The following is a 21,986-nucleotide window of genomic DNA, read 5'->3' as shown; positions in this document are numbered from 1 at the left end:
CATCCCCCATCAGATCCAAGTCCTTGACAAACAATACTTGCCAGCCTTTCCAGAAGGCCTTGATATTCTGCATGTTCTGGTTCTACCCTTTTTGGGACTGCAGCTGCAGACTGAAAATGTGATGCCAGGGTAGATGTCCCAAACAACCGTCACAGTGCGACAACTGAATGCAACCCATCGGGTGTCAAGAATCCGGTCTATCATTCGGAACATGGTTGCCAATTGAGCTGCACTGTCTTGTAGTTCTCTTTGATTTTTGGGAGAGTTGTGGTATAGGGAATACATAATGCCTTGAGGTTTTTGGTCCCAGAGACCTTCAAAGCATCCCCGACAGCCAGCTCCAGTTGATGATTCCAACAATGCCAAACAAGTATATCTGGATGGTACTTTTTTTTCAGTGGTGTTGCAACCACAGACACCCGCCCTATCATTGCTGATGCACCATCTGCAGTGAAGGCGATCAGAGATTCTGCTTAATATAATTTTGTAGAAAATATTTTAGGAGAAACGTTTACAGTTCTCTGGGTATCACTTAAGCTGTGGTTTGTTGCAACTCTAGGAAATATTTTGTTGATTCGGTGTACCTATCAAATGTTGCTCTGATGCACACAGACAGCACAGAGCAGTGAAGCCCAGCTGTGCACACATCAGAACATTTCAACTTTTTTTCAAACATGAGGTTGGTTATCGTTTTTCACATTTCATGGCCAATGAGGTCACATGTCTGCACTGCTCTTCCTACTTTGCAGAATCCATCACATCTTAAGCCCATTTGATACCTGCAAATCCACCACAGCAGGCATATCAGAAAATGGGCGGGCTCATGCTTTCTAATTATGAGGAAGTTATGTACAAGAAGAGGGAGAATTCTCACTTATATGATGAAATGTGGTCAGCGTTCAATGAATGGTTAACCTCGGTTTGTTCCAAGTCATTGGATGTTTTGCTTTTGAGTATTTTGTGCAATTCTTTTTTGGTGTGTGTGTATATGTGTTCAGTATTTGTTTGTCTTGTAATTGTATGATTCTCTGGATTGTACTTAGCTGTAACTTGGGAATGTTAAAGCTTCATTGTATTATGTTTTAGAATTGAAAGTTAACATCATTTTTGTTCTTCCTTCTAAACCATAACTGGGTTAGCTATGTTACTGTATGTTATGCTATTGAGCTGGTGTATGGCACTTTGAAGAACTACGAGATGCGTACACCATTATTATAGGTTCCACGTAATAAAGTTACCATAATAAATCCTGCAATTGACTTTGTGTTCCTATATCTTTTTTTCTGAGGGCACCTTGCTGCCCCTTTTTTTGTTGCAGAGGCTGTGCCAACCAGACACTGAGTCCATTATTTTGCCAGTCTTGCCCCTCTGGACTGTGTATGTAAACCATGGTTGCCCACTTGTGCGCACACAGTCTACCTTCTTGATTTGCAGCCAGAGATTTTGGGACTTGAAGTAGTTTACTTGCTCTTTAGTTCAGACTTAACTCGGTTCCAGGCACCAAGATGTTGGGGGAACAGTGCAACCACTGCTTATACTACTAGTACTGTCCACATCATAGCCCCAAGATCCACAGCTTTCTTCTCAGCCTGTAAATGCGTTTGGCCTGGTGACCTTATCCTGCCTCTCTACGGGGAGATCGTACACGCTAAGCTTCATTGTGAGGGTTGCTGAAGCTGCATTCTCAGATACAGTGCATTGCTCGTCACGCTTTCTCTTATTAAAACAAGTTAAGAGCGATGACTGCTTCTGCATTTCCTCTGTACCATGCCCCTGCCTGCATGGACTGGTTCACCCCAAGGTATGCGTGTCCAACGCCCTAACTGTCCTGTGAACCTGATGAAACGAGGAAAGTGCAATGCTTTAGTGCTGTCCATTCAGCATGGCAAACTAGATTTGCAGCAGAGTTGTAAACTACCCAGTCTTTCTTCTGGTAGAAGCCCACCGAGCAAAAAAAGAAAGTCAATTTTAAGTGCGGCAATTTGCTTTAAACACATCCCCAAACACATTAAATTTCAGTCAAATGCAGCTCCTGTAGTTACTGTGTCAAACGTTAGTCACTCCTATTTAATAGCATGCACTTGGCTCATTTGAAGTAAGTCTCTTACTGTAGCTGAAGTACTTTCACCCTTAAAACAAAGAATTGGGTCCAATGATGGGGCCTGATTCAGAGTCTGCTCCTCTACTGGTTGCCTACCTTTATTCTGCCTTACAGTAATCTGCAGCCACCTCCCCCTCTGCCCACTTCCTTCCATTGCTGTCTAGGATTTTGCCACAGAAACTAAACCCTAAGGGGAGTGTGATGAATCAGATGATTCCCTCAGAAAACCTGGCCTAGGACCCTTCTCATGTTAACATGGAAAGGCAGACGCTTTCTGATCTGGACCCTGGGGCTGGTGTTCTGCGGGAGGATCACATGAGGCAGGAAGCAAGCCAGGAGGCATGGGAAAACCCCTTTTATAAAACTTTCCCCGAGATCCCATCATCCTAATGGCTTATTGTAAAATTGCTGTGAGGAAAGATGATTTGAACATTGCGGACTTCAAGTCCCACAATGCCCAAAGTATTGGGATGAAGAAACGGACTGCAGAGGCACGAGACTGCAAATTGCAGCCTAATAGTGTTAATGACCTACACCTGAGGGAGACTGGGAGGCATAAAAAGTCCCCGCAGGAGCAGGCCATAGAGAGCAATACCAGAAGGTGGAGTAGTCGTGGTACCCCCACGTTGCAGTGGAAGCGGAAGCTGGAGAGGAGCAGAGACGCTGGGACCACCGCCATGTGTCGAATAGAGGCCGGTCCTGAGACGGTCTTTTCTCTCTGAGACCTGAACTGCAGAGGTTGTGCGGCGGGAAGCATTGGGTTTGATGGCTTTTCCTTTGAAGACCATAGCTGCAGATGTTGCATGGTGGGAAGCACTATGTTTGAAAGCTCCCCCCTACTTCTGCAAGTAAGTCCGGCTCCAGTGGCAGACGAGCACTGTAGATCTGTGGGAGCGAGCAGAGCTCCTTATCCGAATGGTGCAGGCTGCGCAGAGCAGAAGCAGAGGAACTGGAGGGAGCAGAGCGAACAAAGGCGCACGCTAGCACCAGTGAGTTCACTAGTGTATTGTGACACTGGAGTGCTCCGTGATCGTCACCTGCCCAAGTCTGGGTGCATGAAGTACAGAACTAATACAAAAAGAGATTGAAGTGGCAATACAAACATTATTTTGAATACCAAACTGATGTTAAGCAGAATACTAATCCTTTTGAAACCCAAGCTAACTCAAAGAGGAGAAGGTGTCAGAATAAGAACTTGACAAGCAGACCAGAAAGGTGCGATTGTATTTACGTGGGTCAGAATAATTGCCAGCAACAAGAGAGGGCAATATTACGAGAAACCATTACAAACAACTATTGCCCAAGCCAAAAGAGAACAATATCAAGGCAAGGTAAAAAGAACCAGCATTGCCAAATCCAGGCATTTGTACATCTTATAACCAGTGTGTAAAAGAGGCTATAAGAGGAACTGGTGTAAACCCACATTGCCAAAGCCAAAGAAGTGTAAAAGTGAGAGAAACCATTGTCAGCAGTTGGTTGATGTGGAAGTGGGGAAACAAGAGTGGCAGGAAGGTTGCCCATCTGACAGGAGATAGTCAAGAGGAGTGGAGCATAACTTACATTACATGTGGCATTCACAAGTGTGAAATAAACAGCACCAATGTGTTTTCTGTCTTCCCAAAAGAAGTAGTCAAACGTGATGTTGTGGTAAAGGTTGGTTTCCAATAATTTAGCAGAGAGTAGTAGTTAGTAGTTGCATTTGTCCTGGCAGGAGAGTACACCAGGGCAAAGGATCTTGTAGTAGTAGACCTGGCAGGTGAGTGGACCAGGTGGAAGCCATTGAGGTACTGTGGTGTGGATGGAAGTATTCTTGTGTCATGGAAAGAAGTTGTATTGAACTCCTTATCACAAGTAGAAAGAGGAGAAACGTGTTGAACATTGTGAACTGTTGGTGGAGTTTAAGTTGGAATAAAAAACGTTATTTCTGTTATATTGGAACTGCCACATGTTGCCTTGTGAAGTTGTTGTATGTATACGTGTGAGGGACAGAAACAGTTTGTTAGGCAAGGAAATCCTCGTCAGGGTAGGGATAGTGAGGAGTTTTTCCAACCCTTTTGGGTTAATAAAATGGCATCTTTTGAAATACCTTCAAAAAGTTGTCCGTCTCACGTTGCTGACCCCTCACATGACGCTGATGGTATCCACATGATCACAGGGAATTCATCAACTACTGTGACGCATTACACGTTAACCTAATGATCAAAAGGCAGACTTCCTCAAAAAGCATTAGCTTATCATTGACCTATTTTGCCCTACATAGAGATCTTTGTTGTGCGGCAGAGAATCTAGTATGCTTGGGAATGATGAAGTTTAAGATGGGGAACCTCAATGATGAACGTTGATGACCCATTGTAGATGCTGTAGGAAACATTCAGGTCATTATCTATGCCCAGACAGCTGCCCCCGTCGAGTGGTAGATGGGACCACAATTTGAAATTGCCCCTTCCTCTCCCCCTGCCCACATCAACCCAACCTGATATCGCCTGTGGGCAGGTGAGATGGGCACCGTACTAGTGCAAGTTACTGTTTAGCAAGAGGGATACCAGCGTTCGTGCTGCGTGAAATTTGGTGATGTCCGTTACCTTCAACCCCATGTCCCTCCAACGGCATCCCTTGCTGGCTATGCCTGCTCCTTCAAACCGTCGCTCAGAAAGCTTACCCTCACAAAACAAGAGGGCTGGACTAGCCCTGGCTTACTGCTACTAAATGTCGCAACCACCAAATGCCTCCAGACATCATTTTGGGAGGAGGCGATGGTACTCTCCTAAAACTAGCTATTTTTAATGCGTTTGCAGCATTTGTTTAAACATGCAAAAATGGCTAAAAGCTGCTCGTTTTAGGAAAGGCTTCAATTGCCTCCCCACCCCATTTTAATTAAAATAATTGCCCATCTAAGCCCCCTCCGCCCAGATGCCTGATAAAACAAAGTCAATCTGAGAGAAAAGTGCAGTTGCATGCCATTTTTCTCTCAGAGTGCAAACATGTGTTTTGTGGTATGTGGGGGAATGGGACTGATGCGTGCACTTATTTTAATTGCAATTTCGGGAGGAGGCGATGGAAGAAGTCTCCTTAGGAATGGCTTCCATCGCCTTCCCGCCACATTTCAAACAAGTACATATATCAGCTGCCTCTCCCCAGCAGGTACTTGCGACCCTATCCCAAGCTCCCCGTCTCCCCCGAACACAGGTGTAATCCAGACCCAGTAAAATAAAGTGCAGATTTAACATTACTGGAAAAGAAAGCAGGAACTTCGCACGGCAGCAAGAGGCTTTGGCAGGCTAGGCACTTCAAGATGGCGACAATGGCAGCAAAGGAGCTTTGGACCAGAAGAGGATCGCATAAAAGAAGGTACGTTGTCTACATTAAAAAAGTTACACACTGCCCAGCGCTTGCACTTCCTCAAACTAGCTACATAATGAATGATGCTTGTTCCTCCTTATGAATGGAAGCCTAAGCGCTATTCAGCTTCTGGCCAATCATAAGGACTGGAAGCATTCACTCAATCATTGTGATGCAATCGGACCCTACGGTGCTGTTTTCTCGCAAAGCAGTGTGTCTCCGTTCTCTGAGCATTCTCTCTGTGCCATTGGGTTTCGCAGACACCGGAGCATTTGGTTGAAAACCAAAGCAGTGTAAGGGCACAGGAGTGGTTTGGGCCACGGGGTCTATACGGAACGTTGTGACAATGTTAGATGTTGCTAGGGTTACATCTTCGTGTATGATTCCAGAATGTTGACGGGATCATACACGAAGATGTGGCTGTGTTGAAAAGGCCCACTCGGGGGCTCCTCCGCTTTACTTATACCATAATAAAAGTAATCCATCAAATACCAAATACGTAGTATACCTATTTTACTACAATTGGCGACGAGGACGCGGATAGGTGGAGGGAGCCCCTGGACGCTACTAATAAGGATTGTAGTGTCGTGCAAGGTTGGATTCATCGGAGAGGAGTCGATGTACTAATGGAAGTGTGCGGTGAGCGGCATGACAGTATGGAGCATGGGCACAGGAAAAAATAAGAAAAGGAAATATATTTTAAATACCCGACAACAGATGCAGTGGGCTGCGCGCGAGGTGCGTAATTGTGCTTCAACCGTCGTTCTGCTTTAGAGGAAAGGACCTGCGTGCGTGAGAAACGTGCCGCCATTTTGCGAGGATCTGTAAACTTCGTTCGTACGACGATCAGCTGTTTGTTGCACGGCAACGAAGCACATGAAAAGGATAATCAAATGTGTACACGTGCTACATGGAGGAACTGATGGTGTAATTTTAGAGTGGTTTTGCTGGATGCTGATAAAGTTGAGAGACATTGAGACATTATAAAAAAAAAAAAAAAAACGGTTGAGAAGTGCAAATGATAATTATACAAGGAGTGTACAGTAATCCCGTTGGAACATACCACACATGAGCAGAACATTGCATACAACTCTTCATCAATCTTTAGCCATGCAGAACACGACTGCTCCAATAAAATTCTTGTCGGCTCCTGGGAATCCGACATGTCCGTGGGAACAGTGGCAAGACAATTTTCAAGTATATTTGAGAGCCATTGGAGGGGCAAAATTTAATGACGATCAGAAAGAAGCAACCCTGTTGCACTGCATTGGTACAGAAGCATTGAGGATTTTCAGATCATTGCCTGAATTGGAGCAGGATGAAGAAACATGGGGAGAAACTGCTAGTGGGTCAAGGAAGTATGATATAGCGGTAGCTAAATTGAATAAACATTTTGGTAATAAATCCAACATTGTTTTGGAAAGGTATAGGTTTTTCACAAGGAAACAGGGCAAAGAGGAAAGTATTGATTCATATTTGGCTACTTTGAGAGGATTAATGGCCACATGTGCTTTTACAGGAGTTACAGATGAATATCTGCGTGATCAGATAGTATTGCATGTGGCTGACCCACGTATTCAGCAACAATTATGGCAGGCAAAGAACCCTACGTTGGAAAAAACTGTGGAAATAGCCAGGTCAATGGAATTGGGTGAAAAATGTATGAGAGAGATTCAAAGTAAACCAGAGTGCTCTGGAATTAAGGCGGTTCAAGAGACAGTTGGTGATCAGCAAAACAACCAAGAAGAGAAACTTATTGCCTTGGTCAAGAGAATGGTCAAGTCAGATGCGTCTAGTGTTTACAGACAAGATGGAGGAGGTGCGTTCAAGCAGAATAATAGATGCACATGTTGTGGATGGAATAAACATGAAAGCATGGAAAAAGAGTGTCCAGCATTCTCGGCAGAGTGTTTTAGGTGTGGACATACAGGACACTTTGGAAAGATGTGTCGTAGCAACAGAGGAAGAGGAAGATATAACGGCAGGTTTGGTAGGAATGCTGGACGATTTTATAAAACCAGAGGTGCCACTACGATGGGTGTGAGAGCTGTGGAGGAAAGTGCTGGTCCAAGTAATTTGGTGGCAATAACAGATATGGGAGAAGATAGAGTCCAGATACTTACTGTCACACCAAGAAATGATGGAGTAGGATCTTGGGTTCCCATGGACATTGATGGTATAACCTTACAAGTGATGGTGGATACAGGTTCCCCATATACCATGGTTGATGTGCAGACATATGTCAATGTTTTAAAGAAGAAGATGGAAGATTTACAGGTGACAAACACCAGAGCAACAGGATATGGAAAGACACCTATCAATATCATAGGGTGTGTGTGGGTGAAACTGAAATTTGAAGGACGCAAGACTTACTGCAGGTTGTATGTGGCGGAGAATGGTTTTTCAATAGTAGGATGGTGGGAACAAGCTTCATTGAAGATCAAGATTCATCCTGGAGAGAGTGTACCCATTCTTTGCATTGCTGAAAATGTGTGTGACAATGCAGAGAGTTTAGTAAAATCTTTTCCAAATGTCTTCAATGACAAGATTGGTTTGCTTAAAGGATTTGAGCATCGCATTATTCTCAAAAGAGGCGTAACACCAGTTGTACATAAAGTGAGAAATATACCCATTGGCACCAAGGACGCATTGAAAGCTGAATTAGAAAAACTTTGCAAGCAAGATGTGATTGAACCAATTGAGAGTTCGGAGTGGTTATCGCCTATTGTATTGGTTAAAAAAACTGATGGATCTATTAGGATGTGTGTCGATTTAAGAGATTTAAATGCCAACATATGGATAGATCGACATCCGTTACCGAACATTGGAGAAATGTTGTCCACCATGAGCCCGGCGAAATATTTCACGACTTTAGATTTGTCGTCAGCCTACCATCAAGTGATTCTTGAGGAGGGATCGAGACATTTGACATCATTTGTGACGCCGTTAGGAGCTTTTAGGTACAAGAGAATGCCGTTTGGACTAGCTTCGGCTGCGGCAGTGTTCCAGAGGTTAATGCATTATCTTTTTGAAGGTCTACAAGGAGTGTATTACTTCCAAGACGATATTTTGGTGTCAGGAATGTCTCAAGAGGAGCATGATGCAAAATTGTTAGCTGTTCTACAAGTGTTACAGCAGAAAGGAATGACACTCAAAATGGAAAAATGTAAGATAAAGAAAAATGAAGTCACATATTTAGGACATCGAATAAATGACAAAGGCATCATGCCTAAAGAATCATTGGTAGACACCATTCTCAAAATTCCAGAACCAAATAACAAAGACCAGTTGAGAAGTTTTTTGGGTCTCACAGAATATTATTCCAAATTTATAGATCATTACTCTGATAATACCAAAAATATGAGGAATTTGATGTGTAAAGGAATGAGATATGATTGGTCAAAGGAATGCAAAAAAGAATTTGAGCAGATAAAGACTATGATTAACAGAGCACCGGCTTTAAAAATGTTTGATTCAAAGTCCAAAACAAGGATAGCCGTTGATGCTAGCAATGTGGGCTTAGGGGGTGTGTTAGAACAAGTCCAAAATGGTGAAGTTGTTACCATAGCGTTTGCATCAAGGACATTAAGAGGTGCTGAGCGAAGTTATTCGACCATAGAGAAAGAAGCTCTGGGAGTGAAGTGGATTTTAGAACATTTCAAGAGTCTCATTTGGGGAATTCCTGTGGATGTCAGGACGGACCATAAGCCTCTTGTTCATGTGTTGAATTCGAAAAATTCGCACATGATGTCTCCACGCATAAGAAGATGGATTCTGATTATTATGCAATTTAATGTTATCATAAAGTACACTCCGGGAAGAAACAATGTGGTTGCGGATTGTTTCTCCAGATTGCCCTGTGAAGAAGTTGTAAATGACTGTGGTGACGAACAAATGTTCAGAGAGGAACAGCATATGGATTGTATTATAGCTCAAGTGCATCCTAGTTTTTCACAAAAAGAATGGATAGAAGCGAAGGACAGTGACATCGAACAGGAGATGTTGAGGAAGGCTATTGAAACTGGTTGGAGAGATACCGATGACAAGTTAAGGCACTGGGAAAGATTTAAGGATGAAATGTCCAGTGATGAAGTATGTGTTTACAGAGGAGATCGGATAATACCACCAACAGTTTTAAGGAAGAGGATCATGGATATTGCACATGAAGGCCATGTGGGTAGAATGTTGACCAAAAGAAGAGTAAGAGAAAGTTACTGGTGGCCCAACATGTGGAGTGATATGGAGATTTTAGTAAGGGATTGTACAGCATGTGCAGTAAGTGATAAGAGCAAATCCATACGAACGACTCCATTACAACCGGTGGACATTCCTGGTACTGTGTGGACTAAATTGGCTATTGATATAGCTGGCCCATATGAATCTTTGGAGTCTCAGAAGATTTATCTTATGGTTTTGGTGGATTATACATCCAAATGGGTGGAATGTGGTATAGTAGAGGAGTCAGTGTCGGCTGTCAAAGTTGTGAAGTTCCTAGATGAAATATTTAGTAGAGAAGGAGACCCGCAAGAAATTGTGTCGGATAATGGAGCCCAGTTCATGTCATCAGAGATTCAAAGATTTTTAAAGGATAGATCGATTAAACACAGCACTACCGCATTGTACCATCCAATGGGTAACGGGCTTGTAGAAAGAATGAATCGTTTCATTAAAGGGATTATACAGTTAGCTTGTGTTAATGGTTTACCATGGAAAGAAACACTTAAAGAAGCTCTCACTACTTATAAAGTGACGCCACATTCCATAACTGAAGAAGTACCATTTACGTTGATGAGAGGAAGACTTTGTAATAATAGGTTGAGACCTGCTTGGATGAGGAGTAATGAGAGTAAAAAAATCAACATGGATGACATTGTGGACAGAGTGAAAAGGAAACAAGAGAAGTATAAAAGTTATTATGACCAGCAGAAGAATGTTCAAGAGAGTAAAATAAAAGTAGGTGATATGGTGAGAGTGAGAGAACCAAAACGTGTGATGAAAGGTGAACCTAAGTTTCGCTCTCCTCAGAGAGTAATGGAGTGTTCAAGGAAGTCTGTGATACTTGAAGATGGCAAGAAATGGTCATGTGATGATGTTGTTTTGGCAAAGGAGAAAGAGGTTGAAAATTTCAAGAATGGGTGTGATGGACTCAGAGTATTGATCAACGAAAAATCACAAGGAAGGAATGTACAAGAAAGTTCAATCGAAGGAAGAAGTGACAGTATCGAGTCAGGATCAAAATGCAGAAAAAAAAAATGGAATTACAAGCAAGACTATGTGTATTATTGAAGAGTTCGACACAGTTACACGTTCCAAGACTGGCTGTAGATCGCAAGACACATGAAGGAACATGTATCCTTTATTGGTTGAAAAATACAGTGTTATGTCATTTCATAGATTAAGTTTTTGTTTTAGTTAAATGGAAAAATTTTTGTTTGAGTACACAAATTGTATGTTATTGTTAAGATGGGGAGATGTGACAATGTTAGATGTTGCTAGGGTTACATCTTCGTGTATGATTCCAGAATGTTGACGGGATCATACACGAAGATGTGGCTGTGTTGAAAAGGCCCACTCGGGGGCTCCTCCGCTTTACTTATACCATAATAAAAGTAATCCATCAAATACCAAATACGCTCAGCAAGAACATTTTTGCCAGAGTGGCACTCCGTCTAGTTCCGGTTCAGTTCCTCCCTGGTTGCAAGGAGCTATTTTTATCGTGATTGTGGGTGGTTGGATACATAGAACCATATCCTAACTTGACTAAAAAGCAGGACAACTAAAGAAAGTGCACAGGACCAGGGTACATTTTTATTACTTGCCTGGCTTTCTATTAGATGAATTGTGAATACTTTTTAAGAGTACGAGAATGACAGCATCAACTGCTGAAAATGTATATACATGGATGAACAACAGCAAATGGAACATCGCTCCAAAAATCAGTGGGCCTCAATCCAGGTCCAATTGGACGGTGTCAAGAGAGCAGAAGAATAGCCTGCTCACAACCCTTTTTGTAGCCTAGTCACTGTCCATCACAGAAAAGAAGGTTGTAGTCCGTTATGGTGGGGGTGCCGAGATCCATAGCACCGCCAAGGACTGCAGGAAGATGTCAAATTTTAAGTTTTATGAGCAGTTATCGTAAAGTACTGAATTTTAAGTGCCATGGCAATCTACTCTGCTGCATTTGAACTGCAGACCTAAATCATAGGGAGAACACTCGGCATTTCGAATTGGCTTAGCAGGAGATTACCATCACCATTCGTGAAGACTGTTCTTGCCAAATCTCAAAGCTGTTGCAGAAAGACAGAACATTTTAACACAGTAAATGTATGAGGTTATATAAAGCCTTTGCTGACATTCACAAAAGCATTGAATATTGGCATCTGTACACATTTGCCATCGACTGCTCCTAAGAAGCCCGCATGATGAGCTCTGCATTTTCAAAGACTGTTAGTCGAATTTTGCAATCCTTGTGGTTGACTTGGCTGATTAAGTTATCCTATGACCGTCAAAGGGTGTCAAGTGTCTTGCTCTCCATCACTGCTATGCCTCACTGGCCAGCGGCTCAAACAGGCAGCTGCAATTGTAACGATTGTTCAAAGGGGAACCATCCCTCTTGTCTCACTCTCATAAATATCGGGGACCTCCCCAATGGGGGAACTGATCATTCCGACCGTGTTTCTTCCAAAAAGCTGAAACTCATAGGTGATGAGCTGGGTCCAGAAACCACTGTTTGGCCTGACAATTGGGCGGCAAGTCTTTAGCCAGGTGTGTGCTACCAGTAAGGACATGGCATTGTACTTCATTAAGTAAGCCAGGCACAGGGTTGCAGATCTGCTGATGCCAGCGACACAATGCAGTAGTGTCCGCCCACCCAGAGTTTCCACACTATGTATCTTATCCGCTACCAAATCAAAGAAATTGAGCAGACAGAAATCAGGAGAGTCGGCTACAGGAACATGCACATATTCGACTCTAGTCGAGTAAGGACTTGCCCTATCCATGGAGGCATGAATTATGCAGGTGATTTGATTGGTGGAAAGGAGAGCCTTGTTTTTAGCTGCAGAACCGCTGCTGATATAAAGGCTGCCTGTCACCTGTGAGAGGCCGGAAAGGGTTGGATTCCTGTTAGCAAGCGACAGAGGCCTTCTTCCCAATGCAGAATTGCACGCCATGTTGAAACCTTTTTTTCTGCGTCAGATGTTCGCATCATGTCCCTTTCCCATGGTTTGCCTGAAAAAGAAAAAAACATTTTAGAGTTCCATGAGGCAGCAAAGTTCATTAGTATACAGAAAAAGGTTTCTTTTTTAAAAAAAAATGCATTGGCAACGTCAATAGTTTGGGTTTTTTGCATTGTGAAAAGTTTCTTTGTGTTTATGGATGGAAGGGATTTATAAAGTGCAAACCTAGTTGGGAAGAAATAGAGCTACACCCAGGGGGCTGCAGGATGGATGCGCACGTAGCAGAGGGAGCTGGAATGGGTAGAGGGAGAAGTAGAGTTGAGGAGAGCAATCAGCATGCTCTTCTTTGAAGACTACAGTCTTTATGTCCATCCTGAAGTGTAGAACAGAGGTGGCGTGGGGATGGGGGGCAGCACCATATGTGTAGTAATTCAGGCAGTGACAAATCAAGTTTAAAGGTGTGTAGGTGTCTTTATTGAATGGACGACCCCACACTCCCTCAGCATCCACTTTGCTCTCACTGAACCGTCAGTCTCATCAACCGCCCCTTCCACGAACCTCACACTCCAACGCTTCACATTCCATGCACCCGCACACCGGAGGGCGCGCAAGACATAACAGCCCCCCTTCCTTTACAAACCCAACAACAAATTGAACAGGAAAACAAACACAAAATACCACTAAGAAAACTATAAAGAAAGAAAATGATACTATGGTTCTTCACCATCAGTTCATGACAGAGTCTCTAGAGCATTTGTCATGAAGTTGACAAATGAAAACAAAAATAGAGAACAAAATTATGAATCTTCATCAGTTCATAGTCTTGACCACGCTGGAAGTTTCCTAACCCTACTCCTCGACATACCTGTCCTCTCGTTCACATTACTCTCTCCCACTCCTCTGGACTCTCCTCCAACTTCCTTGCCTTCCACACTCTTCCTCAAATAACTCAATGCCATTCCTCTTACATCCTTCCCTTGCCCCAACACCCACGGTCACTCCTTGCCACGCTCCTTGCCATCTCCATTTACTTACTCTATCCAGATTCCATATAGAACCATCTTGGATCTGGACAGCATTCTTGAACACTTCCTTGACCCTCATAGGTTTGGAGTACTTAGACTCTCCCTTCCTCACCATTCTCCCCTTTCTTATTCTGACAAAATCACCAGGCACTACCTCCATTCTAAAAGAACGCTCAGTCCTTTTATAATCTGTACTCCTACCATTACCAACCTTTGATTTCCTACGTTTTACCCATACCGGATTCAACACAGTATTAGGTTCCCTGCCTCTCATTAATTCAAACAGTGATTTACCTGTGTCAGCCCTAACCGATGTTCTGCAACTCCACAACTTCTCTCCTATGGCCTTTTCAACTGACATATTACTACTCAAAGCTTGTTCCACTGTTTCCACAATCACCCTGTTGAATCTCTCTACTAACCCATTGGTTTGGGGATGATAATTGGCAGACAATCTCAATTCAACGCCTACCACTCTGTCAAATTCCATCATTTTTTGCTTCTGAACTATACACCATTATCACTAATAACCACTTAAGGCTATCCCCCTCTTCTGAACACATGTTGCATGAATCCAATAACCTTGTGGGTGTCAACTCTATTCACCATTTTAATCTCCATCCATCCATCTAGAGCAATAGTCTACCATGACAATTAAAAACTTCCTTCCATTCGCCAAATTATCATAAAGGACCCACTATATCAATACCAATTTGCTCCCATGGCTGTTCTGGCTTATGTATGGTAATAGGCACCGTTTTTAACACCTTGCAGCTTTTGTCAGAATTTTGGCAAGGCCAACAACACCTCACAAACCTCTCCACCATAAGATCAACTCCAGGCCACCAATATTTCAAACAAATATTTTGTTTATTGCTGGAGAAACCCGGATGCCCCTGATGGGATTTCTCCATTAACCCCCCCTTATACTCTGGGCGGTATCAAGTTGTCACCCCTCAATAATAAGTCATCCTCCATAGAGCATTCGTCCTTAACTTCCCAATCTCAGTGTTGGCATTTAAGGAAAAAGACTATGATTAAAGTTAAATCAAGAGAATGCGTGAATACAGAATTTTGTAAAAATCTATTTTTGATTAAAACACATTTTTTAATAAAAGAAATAGCTACATTTTACTGCAGTACTTCCAAATGAGTATGAGCGGTATAGTATGCAATATTATTGCTGGAAAGTGCAACATGGTGCGTGCATTCATATGATATAGTTATGTGATGTCTAAACTTGCCAAGGGCTCTATCCCAAATCTTTTACAAACCCAGCAATGCCTCCGACAAGCAGCAATGTTCAAATCAGTGTGGTGCGACGTCTCGACATGCCTTGATGTGGGAAAAGGTTGTCTTGACTTCAACAGTAAGCTGGCTTGACTGGGTCCAAATACAAAGGGCAGTTCAGCAATTGATCAAGGCACGAAAAAAAGATGTGACAACAGTGTAAAGTAATAAAGGGCATTACTGGAAAAATGAATGAATGGTACATGATGGCCTGGAGAAAGTGAAGAACTGCTCAAATTTCCATTCATACGAAGTGATGCTTAGTCCAATTACAGATCATTCTGTATTATTATCCCTGGGGCAGCGTATAGAAATTGCTCAAGAATGGACAATCAGTGGGGTTGGAGTGGGATGTAATCGGGGGTTGTCATAATGGGTATATTGGATTCCAAAACAAAAAAAGCGGATTTATAAAGCGATCCATCACCAAGGGTCCCACGCTTCCATAGACGCAGTTCCAATTACCTTTTTCTTCCTATTACGATCTAAAATAAAGCATCCTATTTATTTATTACATTTGGTTACACGCCCAAACCCTTAGGTATCACGACGCACGTCCTATCTTGCTGTGCATTCTGCTTACAGTGTGGCATTTCATCTGATTAACCTCAAATTCTATATTCTATGCACTTCCAAAGGGGGTAACTTCTTAGAGTGCACAACCCTTGTTCAATTAGACTAAGGAGTTTCATTACACCTAGGTGTGTAATGACTGAAAATGACTGCAACTGGCCTACTTACTGATGTGCACTTTCTCCTTTTCCCCCTTCCCTGTCACGTCCAGTTTCCTCTTGTGCCCCTTGTCTTCTCACTGCTTCTGTGTCATGTCACCCTGTGAAGCTTCGCCCTGTGGCTTTTCCCCCTTGATATTTCCTTTCTGACTCTTCACTTTGTTCTCCTTTTCTCATGTACATTCTCCCCCAGTGGCCCTTCTCTTTGTGCCCTTAAGCATTGTCCAGCCAGTCCATCATAACCCCATGCCTCCCCTGTGGCACTTCTCTCCTTTGATGCTTGCCTTTTCCCCCTTTCTCCGTACACTTTTACACTCTTCCCTTGCTGTGTTCACATTTGCTCCTTTCCATGTGTCCCCTCTGCTAGGCTCTATCTCAGTGCAGATTGTTATGTCTTGCGCTCCCTCCGCTGTGCGGGTGCATGGAATGTGGAGCGTTGGAGTGTGAGGTTCGTGGAAGGTGCCGTTGATGAGACCGACGGTTGAGTGAGAGAGAGGTGGATGCGGAGGGAGCGCTGGACCGTCCATTCAATAAAGACACCAATGTACCTTTTTAAACTTGATTTGTTACTGCCTGAATCACTACATTTTGTCGACTAGGACGGGCCCAGCAGGAAGCGGAACCCACTAATTGAGCAAAAACCAACCAGAATAGCTCTGTAAAGTCAGAGGCTTCCTCTGTGCAGATCCACCAGGCCAAGAGTAATGAATTGAGCCCACAAGTAAGGTAGCTAAGCATTTAGCAGCAGCGGTGGCCGCAAGCAGAGGAAACTAATGGGGTTATGGGATTAATTGTGATATGAGTGCGTGCGCCGGCTGATGAGAGGAAAGTTGTATTGACACGGACATTAGAGGAAAGGACCCAAAAGCACCACCGAAACATGCTGCCATCTTGCAATTTCAAAACAGCAATCCTCATACATCCACCTCTTCCTCCTCACAGTATACCTTTTTTTTTTTTTTCTCTCTCCTACTGTTTTTCAAACAGGATTCATACATGGATAGAAAAGAGATTTGAACATTGTTTAAGAGGGAAAGAAAATATAGAAAAGAGGAGGAATGCAAGGAATAACAGTGCATCCCCCAGAAAGTTTACTGAATCCAGGGCAGCCGAGTGTGGTGTGGCCAGAATGGAGGGAGTACTGGAAGAATGATCTGAAGACAGTGGGTCAAGAGGGATTGTCGTCACAGAAGAGAAAGTTGCTGCTATTACATGCGTTGAGGCTCGAAGGTCCGCGTAAATATAGAATTACCTGAATTGTCGGGAGATGAAGCTGGCGATGTGGATGAGTATGAAAGAGCATTAAGACAATTGGAAAGTACTATGCTCCAGAAGTAAATGTGGCAATAAACAGATATAACTTTTACACAAGAGTACAAAAAGAGGAAGAATCAATTTGAAGAATATGTGTCAGCTCTAAGGGAATTGTCTCAGACTTGGGCACAGGCATCACACTGGATGAGCTGATTAGAGACCAGATAATTATACACACCAGAGACCCACTAATACAAGATAAGTTGTGTATGGTGGGTAACCCCACATTGCCGGAAGCTATAGCCACAGCTAAAAGAGTGGGACACACACATTTATGTTCGAAGAGATGAAGAGCAAGAAGTAGGAGGCAATTCAAACTCAGTGTCGGACAAGGTCTGATTAAGCCAGCCCAAGAGTCAGGAGAGCATTCCTCTGCGAGTATAGTTAGAAGCAAAATAGAAAAGGAAGAAATGGATGAGTTGAATATAAGCCTAGAGAACAAGATCGCAAAGAAATCAAGCGTAACATGAGAAGACCTTGGTTCAAGATTGAAGGCAGAAACTGATGCTTTAAATGTGGCAGAATGGGGCATTATGCCAATTCAAGGAACTGTCCGGCTATCAATCAGACCTGTGCAAATTGCGGGATGAGGGGACATTTGCAGTGGTGTGTAAAAGCAAGAAAAGGGTGTCGGTGATACAGGTTGATGAGGAATCTGACGAAGAGAGTGTAGTGGTGGTTCGTGAACCATCAGGCAATGAATTAAAGTGTCCCCGATGTGATATTTTATTGGAAAATTGGAAGCTCTGAATTTGGACAGTTGCTTCCTGTACACCATAATAATGAGCAAAACATTGGAAAGATTGGTGTATGAAGGACAGAAAGCGAAGATGCATTCACCAGATATCAAGAATCCTGGAGGATTCGAGGGATCGAGAATTCACATCACAGGTTGTTTTAAGAGTACAGTTCAATTCAAGGATCGTCAAGCAGATATCAAGGTTTATGTAGCCAAAAAGGGTGTGAATGTACTTAGTTGGAAGAATCAAGCGCGTTAAAAATACAACTAGATCTGTGCGAAAAGGAACCTGTGTTTTTAGTAAAGAGCAGCAGCAGTACTGGAGAGGAAGGGAACTCCAGGGAAGACACCAGTGATGTGTTTCAGAAGCGATTGGGGTTATTGAAAAACTATGCTCACTAGATAGTCTTGAAGCAGGGAGCAAGACCTGTTGCACATAACAATGCTAGACCTATACCATTTGCTTTAGTGCATAATGTTGAACAAGAGTTAAACAGACTTGAAAAGTAGAATGTTATAGAGAACATTGAATCATTTCAATGGGTTAGTCACATTGTGGTGGTAGTGAAAAAGAACGGCAAGTTGAGGATTTGTGTGGACCTCAGGGATGTGAATAAGAACATATTATATATATATATATATATATATATATATATATATATATATATATATATATAGTCTCCTAGTACAAATGTACTTTTAAAACAAGACAATCACATATTACAAATACCATGTTTTAGAAGGCCAAAACAAGAAGAATAATTTAGCACAAATTTAAACAATGCTTAAATGTAACTTCTAAAAATAAGAACATGTTGGTAGACGGTTTATAGTCATAATATCGAAAACATAATTTCGAATTACAAAAATGTCAAAAAAAAAAATGTTGGATTCAAAAATGTCGAAAACATACATATAATAGAAAAAGTCATTAATTCGAAAATAAAATGTCAAAAAAAAAATCGAAAAACCAATGTTAAAATAACTATGTAAAATGTCACAAATACTAACGTTTTTTATGGGGGGTCCCCCCCAAACCCCTACCCCCCCCCAAACCCCTACCCCCCCCTCCTCCCCATCCCCCCCAACACCCCCCATGGATATACCTTTAATTTAAAAAAAAATATATGTAATAAAACATTAATTAAATAATTAATTATTAAAAACCCCATCCCAAACCCCTACCCCAACCCCCCCCCCTCCTCCCCATCCCCCCACCCACCATGGATATACCTTTAATTATTTTAAAAAATTATGTTTAATAAACTATTATTAATTAATTATTTAAACATTAATTCGAAAAAAATTCGACATTTTTATTTTTGAATAAATATTTTCGACATTTTGACTTTCGAAAATATTGTATTCGAAAATATGACTGGACACCTTGGTAGACCAGTATCCCTTGCCCATCATTTCAGAGATGTTAAATTGTATCGAAGGAGCAGATACATTTACCAAGTTGGACTTATCTAATGCAAATCATCAAATTAGTCTTACTGAAGACTGTAGAGATCTCACTGCGTTTATCACACCACTTGGATTGTACCGGTACAAAAGGATGCCGTTTGGTCTGGCCTCTGCCCCTGCAGTGTTTCAAAGGGTCATGACCCAAGTGCTTAAAGGAGTTAAAGGCATATTAGTTTACCAAGATTATATTATTGTGTTTGGTAGAGGGGAACGTGAACATGAGGGGTTACATAGTGTGTTGTCTAGTTTAATGAAAAGGGATTGAAAGTGGAGAAGAGTAAATGCAAATTTAATGTGGTGGAGGTTGAGTATTTAGGACATGTGGTTAGTGGGAAAGGGTATAGACCTAAATTGGATGCCATGAAAGCTATCAAAGAGGCACCTGATCCCAAGAGTAAGGAAGAACTCAGATCATTTTTGGGTCTTTGCAAGTTTTATAACAAATTTGTACAAAATTATGACAGTATAACGGAACCCATGAGACGATTATTAAAAAAGGAAGCCACGTTTGAATTGGATACTGAGTGTGAGAAGTCAGCAGAATGTATCAGAAGAAGCATATGTGAGTCTATTGATTTAGGTGGATTTGTGTTTGGAAACCAAACCAAAATAACTATGGATGCCAGTGGGGTTGGTTTGGGAGCAGTTCTTTCACAGGTTTCTGGGATTGGAAATTAGGTCATAAGTCGTGTGTCAAGAGCAATAACAGAGCTAGAGAGCAGGTACTCTGTAATTGAGAGAGAAAAGCTAGCCTGTGTGTGGGCAGTAAATTGCTTCAGAAAGTATGTATGGGGAAGTAAGTTTGTTGTTTGTACTGATCATAAGTCGTTGGTGGAAGTGTTATCTGTGCGATGAATGTGTAGGGCATCTCCCAGGATAGCTAGGCTGAGTTTAAAACTGCAAGATTATCACTTTGAAGTGATGTATGTTCCAGGGAAGAAGAATCGGGTAGCTAATTTTCTTTCGAGATTGCTTCTCGATATGGAGGAGGCAGTACAGGGTGAAGATGTGGAAGGGGTTTCTGTGTTTTTGGAAGCCATTCCGAGAGAAAAGTGGATTCAGGAGATTCACGAAGATGAGGTTTTATGTAAACTTATTGAATATACTAGAAATGGTTGGCCAGATAAGAGACTAGTAGATGAAAATTGTCTTTCATTTTGGGACAAGTTCGACAAGGAACCCACCTCTTTGTCAGGCAAAGGAGTGCCCAGAAGAATCTCTAACGGATGTAAGGAGGGGCAGGTCCCCAAAATGCCTTTTATCCAGCTAAGGACCTCCGCCCAATAGCGACAGATAACCGGGCAGTCCCACCACATGTGAAACCAGGTACCTTTATTAGCACACTGCCTGGGGCACCATGGAGAGACTTCCCTAAACATCTTAGAGAGGGCCATTGGAGAACGATGCCAGGAGTGTAACACCTTAAAATTGTGTTCCATCGCCGCTGTATACAACACTCCCGAAGACACTGCCTTGAATACCGACTGCCACCCTTGGTCATCCAAAGTGAAGCCCAACCGCTCCTCCCAAATACGTTTAAAGGATTGCCTACCCACCAGAACGGAAGAGACGAGCACTTTATAAATCTTAGAAAGGGATCCCTTCCTAGATGTGGCTTCCACAAAAAGCCTCTCAAACGGAGTAAGAGGGCGTGACAAGTCGGCGTTCCAGCGCGCCCGAGTTAGGATTCCCTTCAGCCTCAAATATTCAAAAACCGTAGGAGGCTTAACCTCGAACAGGTTCAAGAACTGATCGTACTCCAAGAAGGACCCCTCCTTGAACAACTGCGCCGCCCTTTCCAGTCCCTGGTCAGACCAGGACTGCGTTCCTCGGAACCCCTTCCTGCCCAAATCAATCGGAGGACCCCGCAGAGACGACAAAGGAGAGGGCCAGGAGGAGAGGAACCCATTATCCTTAGAGGGCTTCCAAACCGACCACAGTACGGCGAGGATATGATGGGACTTAACATGTTGGATTTTTGATAAGTTCTTCCTCCCCACTCTCAATGGTAGATAGTAATACCATGTTGTCTTTACTCCATTTGGTGAGCATTTTACTTCCAGAGGCTAGCAACTCTTTGTTTATCAAGCTGTATATTGGAGGTGGATCCGGCATTTTCTATATAGCAAAGAATTAGCATTTACTGTATTTTACAGCGAAGGTAAACTCAGTTCACGTCTAATTGACGCTACCGGTGTAGAATTTGTTAGGGCTAGAACCGATTTCCAGAATTGAGCCTCGATTCTCTGCCATAATGCTCCTGGTAAATTGGGCATTGCATCGGCCCCGTAGGTTACTGTTGGAATGACCTTTTTGTAAAAGTTGATCACCGGGAGCGTCGAAAAGCACCCACATTTCCGGTCGATTACTTTTCCTTGTGCCGCCAGTTTTTTTATTGTTCCATGAAGGACACGTTACATGGCTGTGTCTTGTTTTGAGCTATCAAGTGTGACACCTAAGTACTTGAAGTCTCTCACTTTTTCAATGGTTTGATCTTCCACGCGCCATTTGAGTTTTTCAAGTTACTTCTGTTACCATGACTTTAGTTTTTTCTTTGTTAATTTCCAAGTTATCGGTCATATACTGCTGTGACCTGTTCAGTTGTCTTTGGAGGCCTATAGGCATGTGGTCAAACAAAATTAGGTCGTCGGAGTACATTAGACGATTTGACTTTCGTCTGAACTACTTTTGGTGGAAAAGATCTTATTTCGAGTTCATTATCCTTCATGTCTCCCAAGTAGGCCAGGAAGAGGGCCGGGGCTAAAGAAACAGCCCTGCTTTACTCCCCTTGCCGTTGGA

General features: G+C 42.6%; 1 protein-coding gene across 9 annotated transcripts in view; it reads right to left on the bottom strand.

Moving 5' to 3' along the window:
* Window positions 1–11,228: 11,228 nt before the first annotated feature.
* The window catches only part of DUSP18 (dual specificity phosphatase 18), a 250,281-nt gene continuing 239,523 nt past the window's right edge, over window positions 11,229–21,986 (bottom strand). For all 9 annotated transcript variants that reach the window (XM_069619140.1, XM_069619141.1, XM_069619142.1 and 6 more), the window contains one exon: window positions 11,229–12,670. In XM_069619140.1, the coding sequence (XP_069475241.1) occupies window positions 12,034–12,612 (579 nt within the window). In that variant the 5' untranslated portion in view covers window positions 12,613–12,670 and the 3' untranslated portion in view covers window positions 11,229–12,033. The remainder of the gene's footprint in view (window positions 12,671–21,986) is intronic.

This window comes from Ambystoma mexicanum, chromosome 10 (assembly GCF_040938575.1).
Source record: "Ambystoma mexicanum isolate Mex_15411 chromosome 10, UKY_AmexF1_1, whole genome shotgun sequence".
NCBI lineage: Eukaryota > Metazoa > Chordata > Amphibia > Caudata > Ambystomatidae > Ambystoma > Ambystoma mexicanum.
This window is presented reverse-complemented; position numbering and strand designations above follow the sequence as displayed.